This window comes from Sinohyriopsis cumingii, chromosome 4, assembly GCF_028554795.1.
Source record: "Sinohyriopsis cumingii isolate HCF-2022 chromosome 4, ASM2855479v2, whole genome shotgun sequence".
Lineage (NCBI taxonomy): Eukaryota > Metazoa > Mollusca > Bivalvia > Unionida > Unionidae > Sinohyriopsis > Sinohyriopsis cumingii.
The window spans coordinates 3,289,824-3,315,986 of record NC_142964.1 but is presented as its reverse complement, the minus strand read 5'-3'; the positions used below and the strand labels follow the sequence as shown (position 1 = coordinate 3,315,986).

The following is a 26,163-nucleotide window of genomic DNA, read 5'->3' as shown; positions in this document are numbered from 1 at the left end:
ATACCATGGGATAACCAGAGACCAATAAAATCGAATAGTCAAGTTATCTCCCCAGCAGGGATGCTGCCAGGATTTCAGGATTTACTCTAAGTTTTGTGTGTGTGTGATCTCCAATAAGAAAGTGGTGGCGGGAGGAATAGCCATTGTTAAATATCACCCTAATACTTAAATATCTGTCAATCTTTCTTACTGTTCCACTCTGTTAAGGCTCTACTGAAATCAAAATTCTCAAAGAGATGTCATCTCTAGTTGTATAGCGATTATTAATGTGATGTCATTGGGCATGGTCACATGGTTGTGGTAGGGTCTTGGTTGAGATGGCAGAAAGACCATAGGCTTACTCCATATCTGATGGCTAATTATGATTTTGTCAAAAGAATTAAAAAGTTTCTAACAATTCAGTTGGACTCGGATACTTGATTCATAGTCAATGAACAAGTTCTAAAACTGATGTGTTTATTTTGGAGCTATGTTCCTCCATCACATTCAAGATTTGGATATACCAAAGGTGAAATTAGTACAGTTGCAGCCTAAACTACTATCGTGGTTACTTCAAATGTTATTTAATGTGAGACTTTAATACAAGAACTCATAGATTAATAATAATAATAATAATAATAATAATAATAATGCTTTATTTATAGAGGGTGACTCATTAGTCAAGGACTATTCTCCCTTGAGGCCCTCTTAAGGAGAGTATAACAATGCACATTATATGAAGATGGCAATAATTACTGTTTATTTTAACATGTTTAGTATTAAAATACTAAATTCCATTATCTGTTAGAAACACATACATGCTCATGATATCTTTTCTTAAATACTCTAATATTTTCAGCAGATTTTACATGTAGTGGAAGCTTCTTCCACAGAACTGTACCAGAGTATTGAAAACTCTTTTTAAATTGCTCTGTTCTTGGTTTTGGTATTAGAAGGTTTCCATGTGATATTGATCTCAACTGGTATTGTGCTGAAAAAGGCCTGAATAAGTCTTGAAGATACTCTGGTGCAGTTCCATGTAGACATTTATATAAAAGAACTGCCTTGTGAAAATCTATCCTGTCATATATTGTGAACCATTTGAGTTCTGTAAATAATGCTTTTGAGGGATGATCAACAGATGCATCTAAAATTACACGTGCTGCTCGTTTCTGAAGTTTATAAATCCTGTCAAGCTCAGATTTGGCACAGTTTCCCCATACATTAGAACAATAATCCATTGTTGGAAGAATATATGACTTGTAGTATAGACTGCGAGTTTCCATAGGTAAATATTTCTTGATTCTGCTGAGAAGGGCAATTTTGGATGACAGTGTTTTACAAAGCTTATCAATATGGTCATTCCATAATAAATTATTATCTACAGACACACCTACAAGCCTTTCATGTTTGACATTTTCTAATGGATGATTATTTATTGCAAGAGACAGTTTTGGGTTCCCTGACTTGTGTAGCTTTTGTGGTGTCCCCAAAATCATACATTTTGTTTTACCTTCATTAATTACCATCCTATTTTGTTGTGCCCAGTTTTGGACTCTGATAAGGTCTGAGTTTAATTTCATTTGGATAACTTCAGTATCAGAACTAGATGTATACAAAGTTGCATCATCTGCAAACAAATCTGTGTTTGTGGATTCATTATTTAATGGTAGATCATTGATATAGATAAGGAAGAGGAGAGGGCCCAAAACTGAGCCTTGAGGGACTCCTGAATGAATAGTGCAAGTTTGAGAGCTAATATTGCCAATGCTTACTTGTTGAGACCTTTGGTTTAGGTATGATCTAAACCAGTTTAAAGAAGGATTGTCAAATCTGTAACAGTTCAACTTTTGCAGCAGAATTTCATGATCAACAAGATCAAAGGCTTTCTTGAAGTCAAGGAAAACAATTCCAGTCATATGTCCATTATCCATTTCCTTCAGCCAAAGATCAATTAATTTGGTAAGTTCTGTTTGGCACGAGTGGTACTTTCTAAATCCTGATTGAGCTTTATGAAATAGAGAGTATGTTTCGAAAAATTTATAGACCTGAATGGCTACATGCTTTTCAAATAGTTTTGACAATACAGGTAGAATTGATATTGGTCTGTAATTTCCTGGATCCTCCTTTTCTCCTTTCTTAAAGATAGGTGTAACCTTTGCACATTTCAGTGTTTATGGAAAATTACCACTCATTATACTTAAATTTATGATATGCGTTAGTGACTTTGTTATTACTGGTGCAGCAATTTTAAGAATTCGTGGACCAATACCATCCAATCCAGAGGATTTATTAATATTAACCTTAATTAGCATATCAAAAACATCATCTTCACTAACATTAGCTATTGAAAAATAATTATCATCAGGAATTTTAGCTTTTATAAATAACAGAAGAACATCAAGTTCAATTGGGATATCAGTCTGGTTCTGAATACTCTTACTGGAGATGCTTATGAAGAAATTGTTGAACATTTCCACAATGTCTTGTACAGATGTTGCTATATCATCATTTTGCTTAAGTCTAGGGGGAAGACAACTGTTCTTGCGTGGGTTCAGCTCTTTTAGATGCTTCCACAATGTTTTGGTACTCTTACTTTCATTAATAGCCTGTTTATAGTAGTTCTCTTTTGCCTTATCTATCAGGTGCTTAGTTTTATTTCTCCACTTTCTATAGCTTTTCATGTCTTTTTTCTTGTGGAAATTATCTCTTAGGTGCCTAGCCTCATTGATCTTAGGGGTAATCCACTTGGGTGTAATTTGGTGTTTAACCCTTTATGTTTTAATTGGGGCATGCTTGTCTAAGGCTGCAATGAACATCTGATACCATTTGTCCAAGGCAGTGTTGACATCAGCTATAGTGCAGACTGATTGGAAAGGTTTGCAAACTAAATCATTTAAGAACATTTCCTCATCAAACTGTTTGAAGTCCCTGTATTGAATTTCAATGTGTTGGCCATTTTTAGATGATTTCAGAACACGTCTAGTTATACAGACTGGGTAGTGGTCACTCAGTGCATACACTGGTACCTTAATTTCACTTACGTTTTCAGGTTTATTAGTATAGACATGATCAATGAAAGTAGCACTTTTATCCGTTACTCTAGTTGGGGTGTTAATTAATTGAGTAAAGTTGTAAGTTTCAAAGCTACTTATCCATGTTAATGGTGGAGTTTTCATATAGTCAATGTTAAAATCACCTAATATGATAATTTCTAAATCTACCTTAAGTAATGCTTTTTGAATTTGAACCTCAAATCTATCAATCCAATCAGCTGTGGAACTAGGTGGCCTGTAAACCGAACATAAGAGTATTGGCTTTGATTGGGCAAGGGTTACTTCGATCCAGATACTCTCTACCCCAATAGTCTCTAGATCAACATGTCTGTTATAACTAATGGAACTGTCTACATAGAGAAGAATACCCCCACCCCCCATGGATTCCCTATCTTTTCTTTCAAAGTTGAACCCCTGTATTTGGAGAGCCAAATCATCAGTATCGTTGGAAAGAAAGGTTTCACATAGACCTAGAATATTGACTGATCTAGTTTGCTGTAATATTAACTTTATCTCATTCAGTTTAGGGATGATGTGTTGAATATTTAGGTTGATTACTTGCAGACCTCTTTTGAGGAGGCCAAATACATGACAATTTTGATCAGAGGATTGATCTTCAGACAAGGCAGTAGGCAATGTACTGTTTTTAGACTTGACAGATTTCTTTACATTGCCTTGATTATTTACATAAACATATGAAGAAGATAACATACAAGATCCATCTGTTGTACCATGACCACATGTAGTGGATATTTGAGAATGTTCAATATGAGGCTGATTTACATACATACAAGAAGACATTGACATATTAGACACTTGGGGGGCCTCAGAGGGAGAAGTAACTTGAACAGTATCACACAGTTGTTTACATGTTAACAAGTTGCACTTTGTACACAAGTCAGATAGTGCCTGATTCAGTCATTTTTGGGTCAAAAAATTTAATTTCTTCGAAAACAACTCAATTTGGTGCAGATTACATTGTTTTTTAATGATACGGTGAGAATTCTTGATGTGTAAAAATTGCACAAGAAATGAACAACATTAGATCAGAAAATTACTACCAATGGGAAAATACTGATAGGAATATACAGAAATAATGATATTATTATTTAAGTAGAATATGTGGTGATAATACGAGCACTAATTCTACAACTTTGTAAAAATACATCTTGTACAACTATTCTGTTGTTTCTAACAACACTGTAATGTGGCAATAATTTCTGCCCACTTTTTACTTTAGTCCCTTGCTAATTAATGGTTTTAGATTTTACAATACTAAACACATTTAACCTTTTGACAATTATAACACATCATTACAAATATTTAGATTGCAAGAAAATAGAAGTTACAATTTGATTAAAAGCACTGTTACCAGTAAGACTAAAGGAGATGGTAAAGAAAACAGATTCATTTAATTTTTGCACATAGAGAGCATGTACTTCATTTGGTCATACATCTGCATGATATAAAAGTTTGTCTCTTTATTCTTTTGTTGCTATAGTGGTTCTGCCAACTAGAGATCTACACACAATTATGTTGTATGGGGATTCTCTGATGTTCCCTATGAGCATTAATCTGTTAATTGTTTCTGAATTTAATATGATCCTCTTCCTCTGTGTATGAATATTATTCAGTGCTGTGAACTCCTTTCATTGCCTGCTATCTGAAACGCATATGCATAACTAGCTTGAACATGTTACTGTTCTTTATGGTTGTGCAATTGTCAACATCTCACAGGTATGGCCCCATGGGTATTCTCTCTTGGATATCTCTGTTCCAAAAAGAAAAGTTTTGAACCAAAGGTCTCATTAGGATTTTAAAACTAAGAGTCCATGGCTCCCATTTTGTTAAAATATGAGTCCCACCAGCAAAAGTTGCATTCCCCTCCCAGAAAACTATGCAAATTATAAGAACTACTGGTTGCCAGAGTTTAATTTCTACATTCAGTATAACACTGACATAGCTCTTGTTTGTCCATCAGAGTGAGTCTGAATTTTTTCAATCCAAGGAAGGTCTTATTCAAAGCACTAAGCTAGGCATCACACTTCTTACACTTGGCTACTGTCCCATCCAAACTATCAGTTCTAGCAACTTTAGCACTCTCCTGAATCTCATTACAATCTTCATCAGTTTGCTGTCGAACCCCAAGATACTCATTCAAGTCCAAGTCTCAACATGTCATGATTCCGAGGTCACGTGCACTGCTTATTCCGTTACACTCGGAAATGAACAAAATAATGAAAGCAAAAGTTGTTTATTTAATGTACTGTTATAAATGACCACATGTACATCTCTGGGTCTTTCTGCTTCTGACTTCAAGCACTGTAAATACCAGCAGATTTTCCCACCCAGCTGCCAGTCAAAGCCTTTGATCTTGCCGCTTAGCTATTGCAGCATATTCTTCTGATGTACTCTTATAATGGTGACACTAAATTCTGTCATTGTAAATATCAGCACAGCTAACTGATCAACACATTTTCCCACTATGCAGGTGACTGAAGAAGGACTGGCAAGTCTTTGAATTTTACCGCCCACCTAAATAAACAACATTGGCGTCCAAAAATACGCGTGATTATAAGCGTTTCCGTGACCTCTGTCAGTTTTCACTAACATGAACTCTGCCAAAGATTCACTTCCTTGAAGGGGCCCCGAGTGGCCGAGTGGTCTAAAGCGCTCTTCGTTACGGATCACTGCCATCTCACCTCTGTCTGCGGCGGTTCGAGTCAAAGATTCAGCCAACGTGGGCATGTGAGAAAGCTTGCCAGTAGCTTCTCGTGGGTCGGTGGTTCATTCCGGGGTTTTCCGGGTTCTTCCTCCACCATTAATACTGGCCGCCATGTATAGCCTATCGTGCTGAAAAATGGCGTTAAACCCCACAACAACAACAACAACAACACTTCCTTGAATCAGTGCTTTGCTGCCTCTTATGCCAGATTTTTCTCTTCCATAATGATGTATTAGGGTTTTAAGTCCAACATTCCCATAGTCTGCTTGTTCAAACATGTGTATCTTGAATAAATATAACCAGCATATTGTCCATCCAACACGTACATCGGACTCGCACTCAACATCAATTTTGGGCTCAAAATCATACACTGGTATTTCCAGTGACATTTTCCCAATGTCCAACAGACTGATATACATGAAATTCATTGTCATCATTGCTATCACCAGCCAGTATTTGCCGACTGAAAACGTTGTCTGAGGACAAACCATGTTGTGATTCAGCCATTTTGGTTTCCTGTGTGACCCTTATTCGAAACACGCATTTGTAAAACTTCCATGATGAAAGTAAGGCTCAAACTACCATAAAAAGCTTGTTCCAGGGCCCAATGAATCAATCAAATTTAGTTTAACAGCCATTCATGTCAAGCCAAAGTATCCAGAGATCTGGATGTCGCATCAAGTGCTGTGAGACACATAGCTGCCAACCTTCCAGGCTCACAACTAGTGAAAATAGGGATAAAAAGTTGTGAATTTGGACATGAATTCATGAAAAATACTATGGCAATAACTGCATCCACTCTGACCACTCCATCCACTCCGACCATCAATACTACACTATATCAAGTTCACAAAATAAAAATAAAACACTACATATATGCAGAAATATTTATTTATCAAGACATGATACTGTGGCAGACTTGAACTTCCTCAACTGCTTGATCATAAATTTGTTTTCTAAACAGTTCCGACTTCTTGCCTGCTGGTTGATCTTGGGGACTAAAATTGCTGACAAATTTTCTGCAGCTAAGGAGGCCCTAAAGTCTGTCTTATTTTTCCTCACTAAAGAAAATACTCTTTCGCTGTCACTGTTGCTGTGAGGAATGCACAGGAGCTGCAGCATTTTTGATTCTTCCACAGGAAAATTTGGAAGTGATTTTCGAGTCCGGGAACATTTGTCAGAACAAATGTTTAGCATGGTCTCCAGCTGATAAAGGTAGATTGTGTTCGACAAGAAAACTCACAAATAATGCTTCAATGTTGGTAGCCTGCAGGTCTTCCACCAATGGTTTAAAATATTCCAGAGCTGAAATTTGCGAATTCTTAATTTTCCCAACTTCTACGTGTTTTTTGCAACCGACATTCTTCCTCACATCGTCTCTGTGATGGCACACTGAGTGCAAAAAGCATGAATGAATATCAATGTTTAATGTCAGAATGCACGGCCAATTTTTGATATATTCCAAATTAAACTTCACTTTTTGAGTAATACATTTCTTATTCCTTGGTGGTGAAGACATTTTCAAGATCTTACATGCGATGCTGAACGGTAACTCAAATCAGTGTTTTGATGCATGTGCGGAGCAAATTTCTGGTTAGGCCCCAGTTTCTCTCAAAAGCATTTGTAAAACTACTTTATACATATAGATTAAAATAGGCCAAAATGCTTGCTACCGGGCCAGCTGTGCTAATCGGCTGTAGATCTACTAATATCGTGACCAGCAGTACAGGACCATTTCGGCAACTGCGAATATCACGACTAGTGCTTAACGGGAAATCGGTTATGTTATTAAAGATTTAAAATAATTGAGGATTGGAAAATTCATGAATTTTTGGTTTACGGCGTGAATCCGTGAATCGCTGAAAAAGTCATGAAATTCACACCTAATTCGTGAGGGTTGGCAGCTATGGAGACAGCTGTGGCAGCGCAAATTACGTGGCGAAATGCACTTATAAAGTTTAAAGTTTAATAAAAATTGCATACTGCGCAAAGCACATTTTTTTATATCCACGACGTTGACATAATTTGCTGAACGTGTATCACTGCTTTAAAAGTAAGCAAATTCGTACAAATTACGTGCACTCGCATGTACTGCCATCATTTTCTGACCCAATGTTTTATTCACGTTAGACCATAAGGAGGGGGTTAGATGCGATTTTAAATATATATTTGGTTTTTGTTTCTGACAACCCCACCAGCGATTTCTCATTTTCTTAACACAACCCACAACAGAAGTGATTTTCCTAACCAACCTTCCACTGTCAGAATCAAAATAGTTTGAAACACAACCTCCTACATAAGTTTTTTTGAAGTGCCGTCTCCTGGGGGGCGGGATATATGTTTTACTGGAACAGCCCTCATGCGCGAGCCAAATAGCCAATGATAAACGATGTTTCTAACACAACTAGGCAGTAGGTTATTGAAAGATCAACTGGGATTTGGTGTTTTCTGATCTATTCATAAATAGCTTTCAAAATGTGTTTCCTACTCAAATTTCAGGCAAAAATGACAAAAACCTCTAGGGGTTAATGTGTTAACCATGTATTAATATATTTTATATTACAGACTACCAATCATGTATGAATATATTTCATATTGCAGACTACTAATCAAGAATGAATATATTTTATAATATGGACAATCAACCATGTATAAATATAATTTATATTTTGAATTATCAATCATGTTTTAATTTTATATTACAGACTACCAATCAATATGAATTTATTTTACAGGCAAGCAATCGCGTATGAATATATTTTATATTACAGACTACCAATCATGTATGAATATATTTCATATTACAGACTACTAAATGTGTATGATTACAGACTAACAATCGTGTATGAATATATTTCATATTACATACCAATCGTGTATTAATATATTTTATATTACAGAATAACAATCATGTATGAATACATTTTACATTACAGACTAACAATCATGTATGAATATATTTTATATTATGGACTATCATTTATGTATGTACATTTTTTATTTTATGGACTATTATGCATTTATGAATATATTTTATATTATGGACTATCAATCATGAATGAATATATTTTATATTTATATTATGCTAAGGTACATGTCAAGATCAAACACAATTGTGTAAAGCAACACCTACCTGTTTTCTTCACCACCACCACTGTGCCTACATCTGAGAGATCTTCAGTGTCTGCATTCCACTCACTGGTACGTCGAACACGGCTGCCGACTTTGATTGCCTCAGGAGCTGTTGTTTGAAATGTAGGTGGTGGAGTGTTCATTACTGGTCCAGAGTCTAGAAGCCTTTTGTGGAAGTTGGATTTAAGGATGCTAATTATATCCGCCTGTCAAAATAAAGTTAATTTGTTTTTTCAATGATGTAATGAAACTCAATCTTCTATTTTTCTTGACTGATCCATGTTTTTATACCACAATACCATAAAAGCATTATAACTACAGCAAATTTGTATTACATCTAACTAGACAAAACAAGCATGTAATGATGTTTTTCTTCACAATTTACTTAAGATACTTTTTGCAGCATTCTGAGGTAACACCTGTCACATTTATGACCTATATTTTATGCAGATGGAGTGAGATTGGAATTCAAAGATGAAAGCATATGTCAATTTAATTAATCTTATTACTTATTTACCTACTTTTTATACAAAGAAATCAAACTGGGAATGTATCTATTCACAAGTATTCACAACTGTACCAATATTAGCTTCACATCACATTTCTGTCTACCTGCACCAGAAAACTTGTATATAATTTCAGTTCTGTCATCACTACAATGCTGTGTATCACTGAAGTGTTGTATATTACTACAGTATCTTTATACTTTTATTCGTTTTCTTGTAAGAATTTCAGATACCATTTCAAGAATTTTAGGGACCTGAAGAAAGACATGATGCATTTCACAACAATAAATACAATAAATTGGAGCTCACTGTGTCAGTTTCATCAAAATCAGCAACACCCCCAAGTTCAAGTATCTGTCTCTTCAGTTGATCCTGACTTAAGGTGGCAATGCTTCTGTCACTCTTCTTGATCACATCATTAGCAACGTACTGAAAACAAACAGATCACATTATGGATTCCTTTATTTCCATGGGTTTACTTTATCTTGGTTTTGAAGAACATTTTTCATCATTTCTTAAATCTACAGATAAATCACTGAGAAAGGATGGGTCACATGGATAATCATCATTGTATGCTTACATCCATGGTCTGTAGCAACAACAAACTCCATGAAAATTGATTTGTTTGGATTTCATGTTTTATGGCACAGCAATAAAATTAGGTTATTTAGTGCAGTGGCAATTGGATCAAAGTACCTGCACCAAAGAAACGCCATAGTGGCTGACCCAGGGTGATCTAATGAAAAAACTCTGCCCAACAAAACACTTTAGTAATTAACCCAGGGTGATCTAATGGTAAAATTCTGCCCAACAAAACATTATAGTAATTGACCCAGGGTGATCTAATGGTAAAACTCTGCCCAACAAAACACTATAGGAATTGACCCAGGGTGATCTAATGGTAAAACTCTGCCCAACAAAACACTATAGGAATTGACCCAGCATGATCTAATGGTAAAACTCTGCCCAACAAAACACCTTAGTAATTGACCCAGGGTGATCTAATGGTAAAACTCTGCCCAACAAAACACTTTAGTAATTGACCCAGGGTGATCTAATGGGTAAAACTCTGCCCAACAAAACACGATAGGAATGGACCCAGGGTGATCTAATGGTAAAACTCTGCCCAACAAAACACCTTAGTAATTGACCCAGGGTGATCTAATGGTAAAACTCTGCCCAACAAAACACTTTAGTAATTGACCCAGGGTGATCTAATGGTAAAACTCTGCCCAACAAAACACTATAGCAATTGACCCAGGGTGATCTAATGGTAACACTCTGCCCAACAAAACACTATAGGAATTGACCCAGGGTGATCTAATGGTAAAACTCTGCCCAACAAAACACTTTAGTAATTGACCCAGGGTGATCTAATGGTAACACTCTGCCCAACAAAACACTATAGCAATTGACCCAGGGTGATCTAATGGTAACACTCTGCCCAACAAAACACTATAGGAATTAACCCAGGGTGATCTAATGGTAACACTCTGCCCAACAAAACACTATAGGAATTGACCCAGGGTGATCTAATGGTAAAACTCTGCCCAACAAAACACTATAGGAATGGACCCAGGGTGATCTAATGGTAAAATTCTGCCCAACAAAACACTATAGTAATTGACCCAGGGTGATCTAGTAGTAAAACTCTGCCCAACAAAACACTATAGGAATTGACCAAAGCTGATCTGAATGTATAACTCTAACACACAGCCTTTTGTTTGAGAATCCATCACATCAGAAACTGAGTCATGCACATCCTATGGAAACTGGCATCCCATAAATACAATTTCTATCTCACATCCCATAAATAAAACTGGTATCCTATAAATAAATTTATATCCTACAAAAAATAAATATCTTACAAATAAAGTTGGTAACCTACATCACATAAATAAAATTGGTATCATACAAATAAATTCATATCCCATATAAAAAAAATTGTATCCTACAAACAAAATTGGTATCCTGTGAATAAAATTGGAATCCCACATAAATGAAATTGGTATCTCACATCCTACAAACAAAATTGGTATCCTACAGATCAAACTGGTATCCCACATCCTACAAACAAAATTGGTATCCTACAGATCAAACTGGTATCCCACATCCTACAAACAAAACTGGTGTCCCACATCATACAAATATAACGGTATCCTACAAATAAAATTGGTATTCCACATCCTACAACAAAATTTGCATCCCACAAACAAAATTGGTGTCCCACATCATACAAATAAAATTGGTTTTCCACATCATACAAACAAACCTGGTATCCCACAAATAAAACTGGCATCCCACATCCTACCAACAAAACTGGTATCCCATATCCATCCAATTAAATTGGGATACTACAAATAAAACTGATATTACACAGCCCACAAATAAAATTTGTATCCATCATCCATCATATAAAATTGGAATCCTACAAATAAAATTGGTATCCCACATCCTACGAGTAAAATTTGTATCCCACATCCTGCAAATAAAATTGATATCTACAAAATTAAACTTGTATCTCACATGCTACAAATAAAATTGGTATCCCTACAAATAAGAGTGAACTTGCAATCATGTTTTCTATCAACTAACCTGAGTAGAAACATGTGGTCTTATTTGTAAAAAATGTCTAATTTCAATTTTGTCAACTGAAAAATCTAACTACAACAAATGCCCCAAAATATCCCATATGCAGGGATTGTGCTGGGCTTTGCCAATGGTACAAATTGCAATTATTTTCCTTATTGGTGACAAAATATACCACCTGGCAATCTTTTAAACGACAACATTTCTGGCTGTTAAAAAATGTATATACAGTCTTGAGTTTGGAGTTGAGAAACTCAAAGGCACCATGACAGGAAGCCACAAACATGAATATAAAATTGCACTGGAATCTATTGTTACATAAACAAATCACTTGTTCATATCGAAAAACCACCTAACAAGGCATTGTTATATCATAATCCGCTTTTCCGGATGTCTTGCCTTAGTATTCTGTGCTGTAATATAACCCAAATAGTCATGCTACCTGGCTAGCCACAATCAACCACCTCTGAAGGCGGGAATGGAAACGGCTACAATCTACCAGAGGATGGCAATTTTTTTCCTTTTTTGAACATGTAACTGAAAAAATAGTTCTTCTAAAACTTAAAAGAAAACTGATTACGTATGAGGCATCGATCGTTCTGTATATATACTAAGCAAATAAAAAAATAAATTCTGCTTCCATCAATGTTTTCAATTATTTGATGTTGCCAAGGCAATAACAACAGGCATCTGTTTGGTCCTTCAAAGATCACCTCTTGTTGTGCCTTCAATAACACATGAACTTTCATCAAAGCAAGCCGAAGACCTTTGATCAAAGAAAGTCATCAATAAACTTAAATAACAGCAATGTTTAAGTTTTCATAGTGATTAGAACATATTTATTGTGCTATGAAAGTTTCCTGCTTGCAACCAAAAAGTTCATGCTTACAATCACTACCAATGGCAGTTTAAAACTCAAATTAAAGTTCCATTATTTCGAAACAATAGATATCTGGCATTCAAGTTAAAAGAAGGTAAATTAAATAAATGTGGGACATCTTGCAAGAATGTGAAACTTTTTAATCTGTTCACATCTTTTCATTTCCCTATGAATAGCCTCATGTCTTTGGTAGCCTCAGCATCACGGTAGTTGTCTCCAGCTGACCAAAATCTAGACAAATTAAAGTACATGTACATGTAGCATATAAACAACTATACAGCCATGTACTACTAGGATAATAAATATCAGAGTGAATTGTTTCGGGACATGTGTTTGTTGACAATGGGATATAGATCAAATGAGGATTACCATTTTTTATATATGTTTTAGTTCTATTTTCTAATGGGATTTAACTGATAAATTAATTTTCTAACATATGATCAAATACTTGAATTCATGGATTTTTCATTTGCATATGGATGTATATTTACCACACGGTGGAGTGTACTACACAAATGTAAGTTGTCAATATATCAGTCTATTTCAGACTACTTGTCTTAATTTAATCAAAATTTCCATTTTCTTCCTCTCTGCGTAAATCCTAGTCACTGATGACAGGTCATGTCTTAAAAATTTCACTTGTATATGAAATTTCAATTTATTTTCAGCCCCCTCCATTATCTAAATATCCACTTACGGCGACAATATTACCTTGGTCCCAAGGATGTTGAGATAAACAGATAGCACTGTATTATGAAAATGCTGACATTTTTTTAAAATTGGTGACAAAATATTGAGGTTGGCAATTTTTGGGGCAACAACTTTTTTATAGCCAGCATCATCCCTGCATATGGGCTCATAAACTTTCATATTGTGCCACAAAAAACAGTCAAATATGAGTCATACTGAAATAATAAACTTAAAAACAGACTAATATGAGTCATACTGTAATAACTTAAAAACAGTATAATATGAGTTATGCTGTGATAATCAACTTAAAAACAGTATAATATGAGTCATACTGTAATAATCAACTTACAACAGTATAATATCAGTCATACTGTAATAATCAACTTAAAAACAGTCTAATATGAGGTCATGCTGTGATAATCAAATTAAACAGTATAATATGAGGTCATGCTGTGATAATCAAATTAAAAACAGTCTAATATGAGGTCATGCTGTGATAATCAAATTAAAAACAGTCTAATATGAGGTCATGCTGTGATAATCAAATTAAACAGTCTAATATGAGGTCATGCTGTGATAATCAAATTAAAAACAGTCTAATATGAGGTCATGCTGTGATAATCAAATTAAAAACAGTCTAATATGAGGTCATGCTGTGATAATCAAATTAAAAACAGTCTAATATGAGGTCATGCTGTGATAATCAAATTAAAAACATTCTAATATGAGGTCATGCTGTGATAATCAAATTAAACAGTCTAATATGAGGTCATGCTGTGATAATCAAATTAAAAACATTCTAATATGAGGTCATGCTGTGATAATCAAATTAAACAGTCTAATATGAGGTCATGCTGTGATAATCAAATTAAAAACAGTCTAATATGAGGTCATGCTGTGATAATCAAATTAAAAACATTCTAATATGAGGTCATGCTGTGATAATCAAATTAAACAGTCTAATATGAGGTCATGCTGTGATAATCAAATTAAAAACAGTCTAATATGAGGTCATGCTGTGATAATCAAATTAAAAACATTCTAATATGAGGTCATGCTGTGATAATCAAATTAAACAGTCTAATATGAGGTCATGCTGTGATAATCAAATTAAAAACAGTCTAATATGAGGTCATGCTGTGATAATCAAATTAAAAACATTCTAATATGAGGTCATGCTGTGATAATCAAATTAAACAGTCTAATATGAGGTCATGCTGTGATAATCAAATTAAAAACAGTCTAATATGAGGTCATGCTGTGATAATCAAATTAAAAACATTCTAATATGAGGTCATGCTGTGACAATCAAATTAAACAGTCTAATATGAGGTCATGCTGTGATAATCAAATTAAAAACAGTCTAATATGAGGTCATGCTGTGATAATCAAATTAAAAACAGTCTAATATGAGGTCATGCTGTGATAATAAAATTAAAAACACTCTAATATGAGGTCATGCTGTGATAATCAAATTAAACAGTCTAATATGAGGTCATGCTGTGATAATCAAATTAAAAACAGTCTAATATGAGGTCATGCTGTGATAATCAAATTAAAAACAGTCTAATATGAGGTCATGCTGTGATAATCAAATTAAAAACAGTCTAATATGAGGTCATGCTGTGATAATCAAATTAAAAACCGTCTAATATGAAACATACTGTGATAACCAACTTAAAAGCAGTCAAATGTGTCATACTGTGATTATAAACTTAAAAGCAGTCTAACTTGCATCATACTGTGATAATCAACTTACAGATAATCTAATATGAGACATGCTGTGATAATCAACTTAAAAGTTGTCGAGCATGCATCATACTGTGATAACCAGCTTAAAGCAGTCAATGAGTCATGATGTGATAATCAACTTAAAAGCAGTCTAATATGAGTCACACTGCAATAATCAACTTAAAAGCAGCCTAATATGAGTCACACTGCAATAATCAAGTTAAAAACAGCCTAATACACATCATACTGTGATAACCAACTTAAAAGCAGTCAAATTAGTCATACTGTGATAATTAACTTAAAAGATGTCTAAGTCATACTTAAAAACAGTCTAATATAAGTCAACTTAAAAACAGTCTAATATGAGTCAACTTAAAAACTGTCTAATATGAGTCATGATGGCTATCTAATATAAGTCATAGTGTGATAATCAACTTAACAGTCTAATATGAGTCATGATGTGATAACCAACTTAAAAACAGTCTAATATAAGTCATGCTTTGATAACCAACTTAAAAGCAGTCAAATGGGTCATACTGTGATAATCAACTTAAAAGCAGTCTAACTTGCATCATACTGTAATAATCAACTTAAAAACAGTCTAATATGAGTCACACTGTGATAATCTGATAATCAACTTAAAAGCAGTCTAATATGAGTCATACTGTGATCATCATACTGTAATAACTTAAAAATAGTCTGGGACCATAAGCTTTCAATGTCTGTTAAATAAAAATACCTGTGCAGCAATGGACTTCCTGTTATCACAAACCTCAGTTAAAATAATATCATGGACCTTAATAGTCTTCCCCAACAACCCACATCATCATGACAATGAACATATAAGTGTTCATACTGAAAATCTTTGTGCACCAATAATGCCCTCCCCCAAAATAAATATTACAAATTTTTGTACAACTAATGTCACACTGTGCCTCCAAAACACCACTTTTTTGTCTAGCCTAATTAGAAACATATATGCAGCAAAACATCCTATGTGACAACTGGTGTAAGCTGTGAGTTCTTGTCAAGTAACGATTTATGAACTATAGCTATCTCTCTCTCTCTCAACAAATGTACCTGTTTACGGAAGAACCTACTCAGCCGCCCCATTTCTTCAATAGATGCAACTTTACCATGACCTGCATCTGCTATGGCATTCAGCAGTGCCTGAAAAATAGCAAAAACAACATCAAACGTATCCTAATAAAGTTGTATGTGTTATTTAAGTACACTGTTTAAGATTATGAATAAAATGAGATGAAATGACCTAGATGCAAAGTGTGTCAAATATTAAATGTTAAAGTTCCAACATGACAATATATGTTAAACTAATGAACACAACTGAAGTCAAACCAAAGGGGTATAAAAACTAAAAGTTTACTTAGTTTAAAATATGTTTATAGTCAGGAAATGAAATTACGAGTACAGTGAAATCTTCTTGTAGAACAATGCAACTCTTTGCACAGGCTGACATACATCCATGCATGCTAATGACTGCATGGATCAAAATCCCTGCATTTTTCTTCCGAAATGGGGGCAGGTTCAATGACCAGGGTCTATCATCTTTTTTTTAAATATTATTATTGTAAAGTATTGTATACCATAAAATAGTAGAAAAATTCTAACTTGAACAACACAGGAGAGAAGCATGATGCAAACAGGAATATCATTTACAAAAAGTCCACATACTTTGTGAAGTGAACAAGTGCACAACAGTTCAAGAGAACTTAGAGATTACAAATTTAGAGTCTTGAGAATATACATTTTTGGTTAAGGTTGTCAGTTGTTTATGATATTCAGGGCTGTAGTCATGAAGACACATAATATGTGACTAAGTGAGTCATTCAAGCAGTGCTAAGGTTATGAGGGATTAACGTTTGACTTATTTAATTTATCATAATCGAGTCCCAGCAAATTACGGAAAGAAGCTTCCTTCACATTGATATTTATGATTCAAGAAACTTTCTTAACACTGATCCATTATGAGCATAATTAAATGAAGTGAATGATCTGTTGGAAGGGTAATTAAAGAAATGTTTAACAGTAATCTGTCTAAACAATAATTAGAGGAAGATCACTTAACATCAATCTGTTGGAAGGGTAATTAAAGACACTTTTAACAGTAATCTGTTTGAATGATAATTAATGGAAGATCACTTAACATTAATCTGTTGGAAGGGTAATTAAAGAAACGTTTAACAGTAATCTGTCTGAATGATAATTAGTGGAAGATCACTTAATATTAATCTATTGGGAGCGTAATTTAAAAAAAATAACATCGATCTGTGCTAAGGGTAATTAAAGAAGGTCTCTTAACATTTGTTGGGAGGATAAGTAAAGAAAGAAGTTATCTTAACATTGATTTGTGTGGAGGGTAATTAAAGGCAATAAAGTAAGAGAATTTATTAACCTTAGCTATGCAAATTTCTTGAGTTCATAATGTATTAATGTGTACTCTAAGGCAAGTCATTATATGTATATTAGTATCTTTTGGAATCAAAATTAGTAACATTCTATTACATGGAATTCACAAAGGTGCCATGACATGGTAACTGTACAATCATCTTTACCATAAATCTCTGGACAACCTTGATTTTTGGAGAAAAAAAACTTAAGTTTTTTTCAGTGAACAATCCCTCAAAGTTGTTATAGAGTCATTGCTGGTAATTTTATTAATAACCTAAGTTTTTGGACAACCTAAGATCAATTGTACACAACAGGTAGATAAAGCTAATGTAATGTAATAAAGCATCCAGTGGAAGAAACAAAAGTCATGATGAAGTATGTTGCCTATAAATGACAATCAAAAGCCATCCTTTCAAATAATTATGTTGCCTATAATAGATAATCAAAAGCCATCATTTCAAATAATTATGTTGCCTATAATAGACAATCAAAAGCCATCATTTCAAATAATTATTTTGCCTATACTAGACAATCAAAAGCCATCATTTCAAATAATTATGTTGCCTATAATAGACAATCAAAAGCCATCATTTCAAATAATTATGTTGCCCATACTAGACAATCAAAAGCCATCATTTCAAATAATTATGTTGTCTATAATAGATAATTAAAAGCTGTCATTTAAAAATTATTAATCATATCAACAATTTGTATGTACAAGATGCCAAAACCAATGAATGAATATATATATATAATTTATTTCACATACAAATACACATACTTGCCCTTTGAACAAAGTTATGATTGACTACAGGCAACGGTGTATTGACCGAGTGAATGAACTCACATTCTTGCCGAGTGCGTCCTCTACAAAATGTAGTACTGCACCTTTTGAGGCTATTCACAATCACCTTTGCAGATTGATAAGTTGATTGTTTTTGTTTTAGAATTTCTATTTTTATTCACAATGATTAAATCAATATAAAACACACTTATCATTTAAACATGAAAGATGGTTTTAATGAAGAAAGAAGAGCACTACAAACACATGGTTAATTTTTTTAACATGGAAATTAGTGTGGAATAAATATGAATTGAAATGACAAACCAAAAATTCATAAAAATATCATATTATGTCATTATTCTGCTTTTAGTAACATTACTACTGACCATAAAAGTGTTTTTCCTTTCTCTATCTCTCTCTCTCTCTACTCTCTCACTTTCTCTCTCTCTCTTTTCCTTTGGTCAGTTTGACTTAACTTTTACCATCAATCATAGGTCCAGAGATATCGTCATATGACACAAGCAAAATTCCACTATGCTGATCTTTTCATGGATTTTCACCTGCATCTTGCTACGATGGCCCAGAGAGAGAAAGAGGCGGCCTTTGAACATTTTCATATTTAATTAAAAACAACCAATTCTTAGACCATTGTTGTATAATAGGTTTCAGAAACAACAACAAAACATTAAATTTTACAGTATGTGTGCCTCATAACCAAAAACATACAGTCAGACTATTGCAATCATTGATTATATAAACACAGTAGATAAATCCCATGGAAAGTGTACACATACCACTACGACGAACCATATTCTTGTAGGTTACTTATTGTAAGTTCAGTTTCTATGTTTTCATCCAACCCATATTCTTTTTCTGTCTCACTCCAGATTTCTGTGTATTTTGTGAATTATGCATGAGAGGGGAAGGGGAACAGAAAGCAGAAAGGATTGCAATAAAATTGTGTACCATGTTAAAGCCATTTAGAAAATGGGGATTATTAATACTTTTGTTGTTATTTTCATACACAGCAAATATTTAATGAGTGGAAATTCATCATTGATTTATAGGCCTAGAATCAACATCACACATTTGCAAGAATGTTTATATGTGTATTACTGTGCCATGGGCAGATCACAATTTGATATACCAATAGTATTGGTTAATCAAATCGCTTTAAAAGCCATGTTATTCTTAATGTGTGTGTGTATGTATATATATATGTGTATATATATATATATATATATATATATATATATATATATATATATATATATATATATATATATATATATATATATATATACACACACACACACAAACAACATCAAGTGCACGCTCAGTGCAGAAGTCAACCTAAGTGAGTTGGCATCCCACTGAGCATACATAAAAGCCAAGAGGTGCATAAAGAATCATATTATATATTGCGAATAAAAATAATGCAACAAAATATGAATCTATGACTATATCAATATTTCAAAGTACATAACACGCTAATACATTACAGACCCAAAATACTAAATAATTAATACTTTGTACATAAATATTTTTGTTTTTAGATTATATCAGAATTACCATTTTTCAAGAAAGTTGGCAAATTAAGGGACAATGAAGAAGCTGAATACAAAATATTATCAACAGATGTGGTGTAGCTACTGCAAACACCAAAACTGTCAACTACTGGTTCCCAAATATTTTATGAATTTTAAATAAAGAAATAAAGTTGTGTTTGTCCATCTTTCTACCCTAATAAAGTTGTGTTTGTCCATCTTTCTACCCTAATAAAGTTGTGTTTGTCCATCTTTCTACCCTAATAAAGTTGTGTTTGTCCATCTTTCTACCCTAATAAAGTTGTGTTTGTCCATCCTTCTACCCTAATAAAGTTGTGTTTGTCCATCTTTCTACCCTAATAAAGTTGTGTTTGTCCATCCTTCTACCCTAATAAAGTTGTGTTTGTCCATCCTTCTACCCTAATAAAGTTGTGTTTGTCCATCCTTCTACCCTAATAAAGTTTATACCAATTTAATGTAAAATGAAATAATGATGCATCTTTTGTTGTTTTGTGCTAATTGCAAATGGTCACTTACATCTTAAAAAATATTAAGAAATGTTTCACACGAGAATATTTGTAAACTCCTAATGTAATATTTGAAGTCGTTACTTGATGGATTACAAGTACATGATCAATGGACACATTTTATATACGTTTTAACCATTCAGATGATGCTGCTGCTTTTATTCATTATGTAATTGTAACAGATTTATATTAATTATTATAAAATAAAGCATCTGTTGAATATCTAATTTGTCCATCATGTTATTTTATGAATTACAAGTTAACAACAGCAATGCTCTGACAAAGAATATATGAAAAGGGAAACTGATAGTTATCTTCCCACTGTTATTTTGTAGATGATGGGTTACTAGACCATTAATGCATAATAGATTTTTGATGTGAAACTGAAGCATTTTAAATCCTGAGTATTTGTCAGGTAGGGCTGGCTGAAGAGTACATTGTTAGCCTAAGCTTGTAAATTTCCCATGTGACAACCCTTTGACTAAGCCACGAGTGATACTGGTTCAGAGGCAAGTAACAGTGGGTGGTTATTTGATCTTGTAACACAAATGACATGTATTCCATTGCAACCTTAATAGATTTCGCAAAATAAAATTATTTCTTATAGAGCCCAAGCTCAGTCTCTACATAAGCATCTGCATATGATAGCAAAGCCAAGGAAAGGAAGTCAGATGAAATTTAAGATGATTAGTTCATGACGATTTACTAGATGATGATGGGGGATTTCAGAACCTTATCAGACAATGAGACTAAATTCTTGAACTTTGTACCAGATGACATTAGGTAGCGGCATTTATGAATACTTTAAATTTTTAAAAATGTGGACATATGTTTCACTGTTTATTTGTAAGATGCATGGAATTAACATATTATGGGGTTTTATACTGCTATAGATTTAAAATGTAAGGCATTGTGAATTTTATTAGATTTAATTAGAACAAATTGTAACTTGCCAATTTATCTGTAACATAATCCACTCAATAATACAAGTATATTTTACGAAGTTTTGTTGTTAATTTTATTATCTTCTTTCCTATCTACCTATCTATCTGTCTGTCTGTCTGTCTGTCTGTCATGGACCCTGAGTGGCCGAGTGGTCTAAAGTGCTCTCCGTCACGGATCACTGCCATCTCACCTCTGTCTGCATAGGTTCGAGTCTCAGGTTCGACCAATATGGATATGTGAGAAAGCTTGCCGGTAGCTTATCGTGGGTCGGTGGTTCTTTCCAGGGTTTTCCCGGGTTCTTCCTCCACCATTAATACTGGCGGCCATGTATAGCCTATCTTGTGCTGAAAAATGGCGTTAAACCCTATAACAACAACAACATCTATCCATCCATTCCATTCCATCCATCCATCCATCCATCTAGTTGGGCTTACTTATTTTTAAAAAATACAACTCTAACTCACTAATGATAAGTCACATCTTCAGACAGATTGGACTTGCAAACTATCACCAAAACAATACACATTTGCATGCCACTCATGCCAGCATCAACCTAAAAGAAGGCAGTTCAGGTTTGTACACACTTAATAAAATATCCCTTTGACTGGATACCCTTGGATACATAATTTACCGATCTTTAAGATCAACAGGTACCTGACAGAATTTTACATCTGTAGGGATGGCATATCAGGGTCTTCTTAGCAAGTATATACAGTGCTTTTGGGCATGTCACTACAAAGGATAAAAACAGTACTTATAAGCAAGTATATACAGTGCTTTTGGGCATGTCACTACAAAGGGTAAAAACAGTACTTATAAGCAAGTATATACAATGCTTTTGGGCATGTCACTACAAAGGATAAAAACAGTACGTATAAGCAAGTATATACAGTGCTTTTGGGCGCATCATTACAACTGGTAAAGACAGTTACAATACTTACAAAATCACAGGAGCCAACTGGAATACATGTGATGCTATCAACAATGGTTGCAATATCCCTTACTGCTTTCAGTACTTGATCACGGACCTATAAATCACGTAAAAATATTTTTGGCTAAATTTTTATACAGAATCTGTATAAAACTTTAATTTGTATTTTGTAGATTTTAATTATATTTACATAGACTTTCCTTTGACACACAAATATGTCTAAAGCAAAGAAAAGATACATATATATTATGTATAGTTAAGTTTGTCATAAGTAGCCACCTCTGTGAAGTGAGAACAAGCGTCTGCTTAACAAAGATCAAGTTCTTGAAAAATGGCTGTTTAAGATTTGTGATTGCTTATTACTGGTGATCTTTAAGGTAGATAGTATTATATCTAATATCAATGACTTAATCATATTAAGACTTCATTAGTCATCTGAAACAGGAAGAATAGCACTTCCTCATTGTAAGCCATATCAATACAACACATCTCCTTTCATAAGGAAAATAAATGCTTGACATTTAGTCTAAGTATTTTAAAGGCTATTTAACTTTAAATATATTTGCTAACAAAATGGAAAAGGAATATAATTATCTAGAGCAAATCAATTCCTTTGCTGTAAATTTTTTGGGTTTTATCTCCAATTTCAAAATAAAACATGATGTTTATTACTATTAGCATAATAGTCATAAAAAAATTGCCATGGCAACCCAAACATTATGTGATATTGTTATGTAAATATATAGATATATAATTAGTTAAGGCTGACTAAATGGATTTTCAATTAATGGTATGAAGATATATTCTTCACACAAAGAACACTACCTGTCCATCACTTATCTATGTCATACACATTAGTACCGTGACTTCCTTGAGATTAGTATCATAGCTTCTATTGACAGTTAATACATGTACACAAGTTGAGTGAGTTGGTTACATGACTGTAATTTCTTGGTATATCACCCCTTACATTGATATTGAGGATTCAATTCCTGAATGTAACACTCCTATTCTATTATTATTTGTTCCTGTCAGCAGATATAATTGTGCAGAGCTGCCAACTCTCCAGACTTGTATTTAGTGAAAAGAGGGATAAAAAATAGTGAATAGACTCCATATGTCAGGGAGTAGCTTTGAAAGGGAAAATATTTCCCTCCCTCATGAAGCTGCATCCTCATGAAGCTGTTGAATGACCCAGAAATGTAACCCTTTGTGTCAGAGCTATAGGTCCCCACAAGCTCAAGTTGAGCTCTTTAGGATGAAAGACCTGTTATAAACACTGGTTTCCATCCCACAACATGGATAATAACAGTTAGACAACAGTTTTGTTCACATGCATGGTGACCATACTAACTTCATGAGCCAAGGTGTGAAACAAATTCATTGGTGTGAAGTTATTTTTAATATGCATAATGAATATGCCCACTATATCCAGGATGACAGTGTTTGTGTTGACATATTGTCATTTCCCTCTGTGAGGGCAAGAAAAGGCATGATCTCCCTCAACTTCAAGACTCTGTCTTCCTTAAATACCACCTCACACTGGGTCCTGTAGATCACCATAAGATAAAGCAACAAGAGTAGACAGCAATTATTACCCAAGTTTCCCATTAACAGTAGCCTGTTCTTGGCAATGAAACCAGGAGACATCATGTATCATACTGTCCCATCTTGTGAGAACAGCATGTAGACAAGTTTAGCAGTAGAACATGTATTTGTTGATTCTGTCTGCCATTTGACAGTACACTGAGAGGCTGGACTTATGTGAGAGGTAACAAATGATGTTCTTGAGAGGAGTTCAAATGGTGTCTTGTTCAGCCAGGTTAGTATCAACATGAGCAAGGATCTAACACAGGGGTGGGGAAACTACGGCCCACGGGCTGCATGCAGCCTACCAAGGGCTTTCATGCGGCCCGCCAAGGGTTTTCATGCGGCCTAGGAACAAGTCATGATTCGCACTGACTCTGTTTATGTTACTCTGTTTATCAAATAAATGTGCTTCTTTTGAAGTTTAAGTTTAAGTTTTCAAATATTGACAACATATTAACAACTGAAAATTAATTAGATGTTATTTAGAAAAACCTTTTGTTTTTGCTATTTCAAATATTAATTATTTTACTTAATGAACTAAGTGGCCCGCGACAAGGTGTAAATTTGTGTATGCGGCAATGCACTGGAAAGTTTGCCCACCTCTGATCTAACATCACTGGACATGTGTAACCCAAAATGAACAGATAGTTCTTTGGTTTGTCTGATATCCTTTCTTCCAAAATAACACAGTGTGCCAGTGATCATTAAACAGTCAGTTTTAACTGAGATGAATGCTAACTGTTTCTCATCAAAGAGCAACAGGAAGTTAGCTATTATGGTATGGATTCCTGCAGTGGTATACAATGCTCTTGTGCACACCAATGTGAGAATATATTCCATTGCCTTCACAAACCTTTAAGATGGATAGGCCAGCTCACTTGAGGGATTCTCCACCAGTTCTTGCAAGAACTGTTTGTTCATAATGGTATATATTGATACGATCCAGATGTGCGTGTTCAGGAACTCTGGGCTGAAATAAAACACCTGCCATCATAGTTGCTGAAAGCATATGAGGTAATATCTCGATTTCTGGTGAGTCTGTTGCAAAACTGATGAGGTTGATGTAAAATTTCCCATTTCAGTTGAGTAATCAGATGAGTATACATTCAGATTCTTTTGCTTCCTCTATCACCATCTTAACCTAAAGTGATGGAGGAGAATTGTATATAATTTCTAATAACAGAAAGAGCATCAATTACCAGGGCTTTTTGGATCCAGAACTGGTGAGACAAAGGTTGGGATTTTGGGATTCCGGCTTGTTGCCAACAGGTCCACCTGCTGAGTGAAAACCAAGGGATGAAGAGACCATTATGCTTTTATTATTTTTTTTGTCTTTTGCAAGATAATGAGTCTGCCAATACATGAATAGGTTTAACTTTGGACATAGGTTTGTCATTGAGGACACCACTTTAGAAAATCCCAAACAAGAATACAAAGCTCTGGGGACTTGGTTTCCACCTTGCTGTTTGAGATAAGTCACCACAGAGGAGATGACAGACAGAATGATAATTCCATTCCCATGTACGTGTTCCAGACCACAATCAAAAGCTTTTGGAATGATGTTCATCTCTAGAATATGGATGTCACTAATTTCCCTGAGGGGGCCACACTTCACTTGCATCCTGAAAGGTAGGAGACTTGCTTCCCCATGTCCTCTGTGTTTGCAGCCCTACAGATTGTGAGTGCTGGAGGTTGTACTTGTAGATGTATCCCTAATGTGAGACTGGTTTGGTTTCTGTACCTTTAAGATCATATCATGAAAGTTGGCCCAATGGTCAAAAAGATGGTGTATATTTGGAAAACAGAATCAATGTAACAGGAGCCCAAGAAAGTATGCTAGAACTAAGATGTCTGCTGCCACACTGAACAAATCCAGCAGGTGAAAACATTCCCTAGTGAGTGGATTGATCTGGTTAGGCTAGGAATCCACCAATTGTACTAATTCAATATTATTCCTGGAGAAGACATACTCTGTTTACTTAAATACTGAGTTAAAAACCTAGATGACCAAAATCTTGAAACTGTACAATGTTGGAAATGTCCTATTGACATGGAGACTGAGAATGAGGAGGGTAACAGGTAACATAATGTACTGCTCCAAAATATAACTAGCCCACAGGTTTTGCAGGTGAATCACAAGAC

The 26,163-nt window shown here is 34.4% G+C and overlaps 1 protein-coding gene across 3 annotated transcripts in view; it reads right to left on the bottom strand.

Moving 5' to 3' along the window:
* LOC149800541 (uncharacterized) overlaps window positions 1-26,163 on the bottom strand; it is a 72,659-nt gene that overhangs the window by 24,993 nt on the left and 21,503 nt on the right. For all 3 annotated transcript variants that reach the window (XM_089954472.1, XM_089954473.1, XM_089954474.1), the window contains exons 10-13: window positions 22,442-22,528; window positions 16,369-16,458; window positions 9,708-9,827; window positions 8,894-9,098 (exon numbers count right to left, since the gene is read on the bottom strand). In XM_089954472.1, coding sequence (XP_089810598.1) covers window positions 8,894-9,098; window positions 9,708-9,827; window positions 16,369-16,458; window positions 22,442-22,528 — 502 coding nt within the window. The remainder of the gene's footprint in view (window positions 1-8,893; window positions 9,099-9,707; window positions 9,828-16,368; window positions 16,459-22,441; window positions 22,529-26,163) is intronic.